Source organism: Schistocerca americana, chromosome 6 (genome assembly GCF_021461395.2).
Source record: "Schistocerca americana isolate TAMUIC-IGC-003095 chromosome 6, iqSchAmer2.1, whole genome shotgun sequence".
NCBI lineage: Eukaryota > Metazoa > Arthropoda > Insecta > Orthoptera > Acrididae > Schistocerca > Schistocerca americana.
In genome coordinates, this window is record NC_060124.1 from 537,337,823 (window position 1) to 537,341,105 (window position 3,283).

The 3,283-nt window shown below is 46.5% G+C and overlaps 1 protein-coding gene across 1 annotated transcript; it reads left to right on the forward strand.

Annotated features, from left to right (window-relative positions):
- Positions 1-1,669: 1,669 nt before the first annotated feature.
- On the forward strand, positions 1,670-2,749 carry LOC124620275. The gene has a single exon (XM_047146942.1). It carries the CDS (start codon positions 1,670-1,672, stop codon positions 2,747-2,749), a length of 1,080 nt encoding a protein of 359 aa, XP_047002898.1.
- The last annotated feature ends 534 nt before the right edge of the window (positions 2,750-3,283 follow it).

Sequence of the window (3,283 nt, forward strand, 5' to 3'; positions counted from 1 at the left end):
AGAGGACAACATCGGACGACAATTCCACCAGCGTGATTCACATATCAGCGTTAACAGTACCAGTACTAGCAGACGAAGTGCAACAAGCATGGAACTCCGTCCCAAAAACAGACGTCCAGCGTCTGTACCCCTCCGTTTAACATTCAGGCTGTTACACCGGCTATTAATGTGTCACTAATTTACATTTTCAGTGGTTTATTTTATGCTGTGAACTTGCAGTGTTGTTGTTGTTGTTGTGGTCTTCAGTCCAGAGACTGGTTTGATTCAGCTCTCCATGCTACTCTACCCTGTGCAAGCTTCTTCATCTTCCAGTACCTACTGTAACCTACATCCATCTGAATATGTTTAGTGTATTCATCTCTTGGTCTCCCTCTACGATTTTTACCCTCCACGCTGCCCTCAAATGCTAAATTTGTGATCCCTTGATGCCTCAGAATAAATCCTACCAACCGATCCCATCTTCTAGTCAAGTTGTACCACAAATGTCTCTTCTCTCCAATTCTATTCAATACCTCCTCATTAGTTATGTGATATACCTATCTAATCTTCAGCATTCTTCTGTAGCACCACATTTCGAAAGCTTCTATTCTCTTCTTGTCCAAACTATTTATCGTCCAAGTTCCACTTCCATACATCGCTATACTCCATACAAATACTTTCGGAAACGACTTCCTGACATTTAAGTCTATACTCGATGTTAACAAATTTCTCTTCTTCAGAAACGCTTTCCTTGCCATTGCCAGTCTACATTGTATATCCTCTCGATTTCGACCATCATCAGTTATTTTGCTCCCCAAATAGCAAAACTCCTTTACTACTTTAAGCGTTTCATTTCCTAATCTAATTCCCGGAGCATCGCCCGATTTAATTCGACTACATTCCATTATCCTCGTTTTGCTTTTGTTGATATTCATCTTATATCCTCCTTTCAAGACACTGTCCATTTCGTTCAGCTGCTCTTCCAGGTTGCTCTTGCAGTGTTTATCACTTAAATACGCTACCTATACAGAGACATTCCACAATTTCACTACTCTACATTAATTGTTTTTTTGTGTTACATTCTCTGTCAGTGTATGTCACGTAGAGCGCATCGTTCTGCCTGACAATGTGAAATTTAGTGGTGTATCTTAACGAAAATCTTGTACTTTTAAAAACAGGATTTTTAAAATCTGTTTTAAGTCACTAAAAATTTTATTAAACATCTAAAGCTTTTGCATCAAGGGTTGTTGGTTGGTTAGTAGGGGGGGGGGGGGGGGAGGAGGGGGCCAAACAGGTAATCGGTCCCACATGAAGAGTGGTTTTAGTCTCTGTGATCCTGATTGCTCGTGGGGGATCGAAATTTAAGAAAATAGGAAACTTTGTATTTATTGTCGCTGCTATGAGTGTGCTTTCGAATTAAGATTCTGCATAATTTATTAGCTACACGATTATGATTTATTTACCATTCAAGACAATTCGTATCAATCGTCTCTAGACCGACCCTTTCATTTCTGTTGCACTGCAGGTGATGACCGCGGAAGCCACCACCGTGCTGCCTGCTTGGCTGGACAAGCAGTTCGCGGAGACTTCGCTGAAGGAGAGCGACGCGTCCAGAGACTTGAAGGTCACCTCGGTCGCTGTGCAGAGGGCGACGGCTATAGGCGACAACTACCTCAGCGACGTCTACCGCATGACCGTCGAGCTGGAGCGCAACGCCAGTCCCTTTGGCAGCTCCCTGTCGCTGATCATCAAGTGCCTCCCGACGGGACAGGTGATGCAGAAGTTGGTGCAGGAGATACAAGCCTTCGAGCACGAGACTCGCATGTTCTGCGAGACCATTCCCGCGATGTCACAAATCCTGGAGAAGGCGGCACCCGGTAAATACACGCAGCTGTCTGCCAAGTGTTTCGCCTCTGGGAAGCAGCCGGTCAGCTATCTGGTTCTCGAGGACTTGAAGGCCAGAGGGTTCTCGCTGGCGAAGAGGTGCAGCGGACTCGATTTGGCGCACTCCAAACTCGTGGTCAGGAAACTGGCAGAGTTCCACGCGGCCTCCGTCAAGCTGTTCGAGCAGGACCCGTCGGCTCTGGACAACTACCTGGTCTTCAAGTCGTTCCACGGACCTGCGGCGCAGCAACTGGAGACCTTCTTGAAACAGGGTTGCAGGTTACTTGCGGATCAGTTGGACACGTTAGACGGATCGTTCTCAAAGTATGCGCCGAGGATACGAACTCTCGCAGAAAGCATATTTCCACGGCTAGCTGACTTGACACAGCGGAAGGGAAAGTTTCGTGTGCTAACCCACGCAGATACATGGGTCAACAACATCATGTTCAGATACGCTGCAGGAGTCGTCCAAGACGTGGTCCTTCTCGATTTCCAGGTGTCTTCCTACAGTTCACCTTCGATTGACTTGCAATATTTTACTCACACAAGCCTTACGGAAGAAGTGTACGCCAATCATTTAACAGATCTTCTGAAAGAGTACCACAGCCATTTAATCGAGGTGATGGACGATATTGGTATCAGTACGGACAAACAGATGTCCTTTGAGGAGCTACTGGAGGATTTCGAGGCGCATGCACTGTACGCCGTTTTTTCGGCAGTAGCAGTGCTGCCAATCGTGCGCACTCAAGACGAAACTAGATTCGATGTGGAAGCGTCTCTGAACGAAAGTGACAGTGCTGCCAACAGAAACACCTTCGCGAGCGCTCAGTATACGCAGGCTATAAAACAAATGCTGCCAGAATTTGAAAAGAGAGGCCTACTGTAGTCGCCTTGTTGCGTGTCAGAAGCAACTCACTCAGGATGGACGAATTTTCTCCTTCTTGATTTGCTCTCCCAATTTCGCCACTGCCTCCACTACGCTCATTTCCTTATGAAAGAGGAGAAACGTAAGTTAGCCAACTTAATACGAAAGACGCTCTAGAGTGTGCGTGATCGTAGCACTGTACACCCAAGGCGTATTATGAGTGCATTACAGCCTAATCCGCTTCAGACAGCTCGTTGGAATCTACCTGTGTACCTCACATCACGACTACAAATTGGGGCTAAATGTAAGGCTCGCCCACTCCCCACTCTACGCTGCATACCGAGGTCAACGTCAGCGTGGTGCTTCGACATGAGGCACAAACTTTTACACTCTGAACCCCTGTCGATTTCGGATGGACTGTGTAGTTGCTCAAGACTAATATGTGGTTACTTGATAGACTCGATGTGGATAGTGTTCCCGAAGTATGTACTTTCTTGTGTTCGACGACTGGACCATCCATGTTCTTGACCGAGTGTCCATGTTTTCTGTACCGGT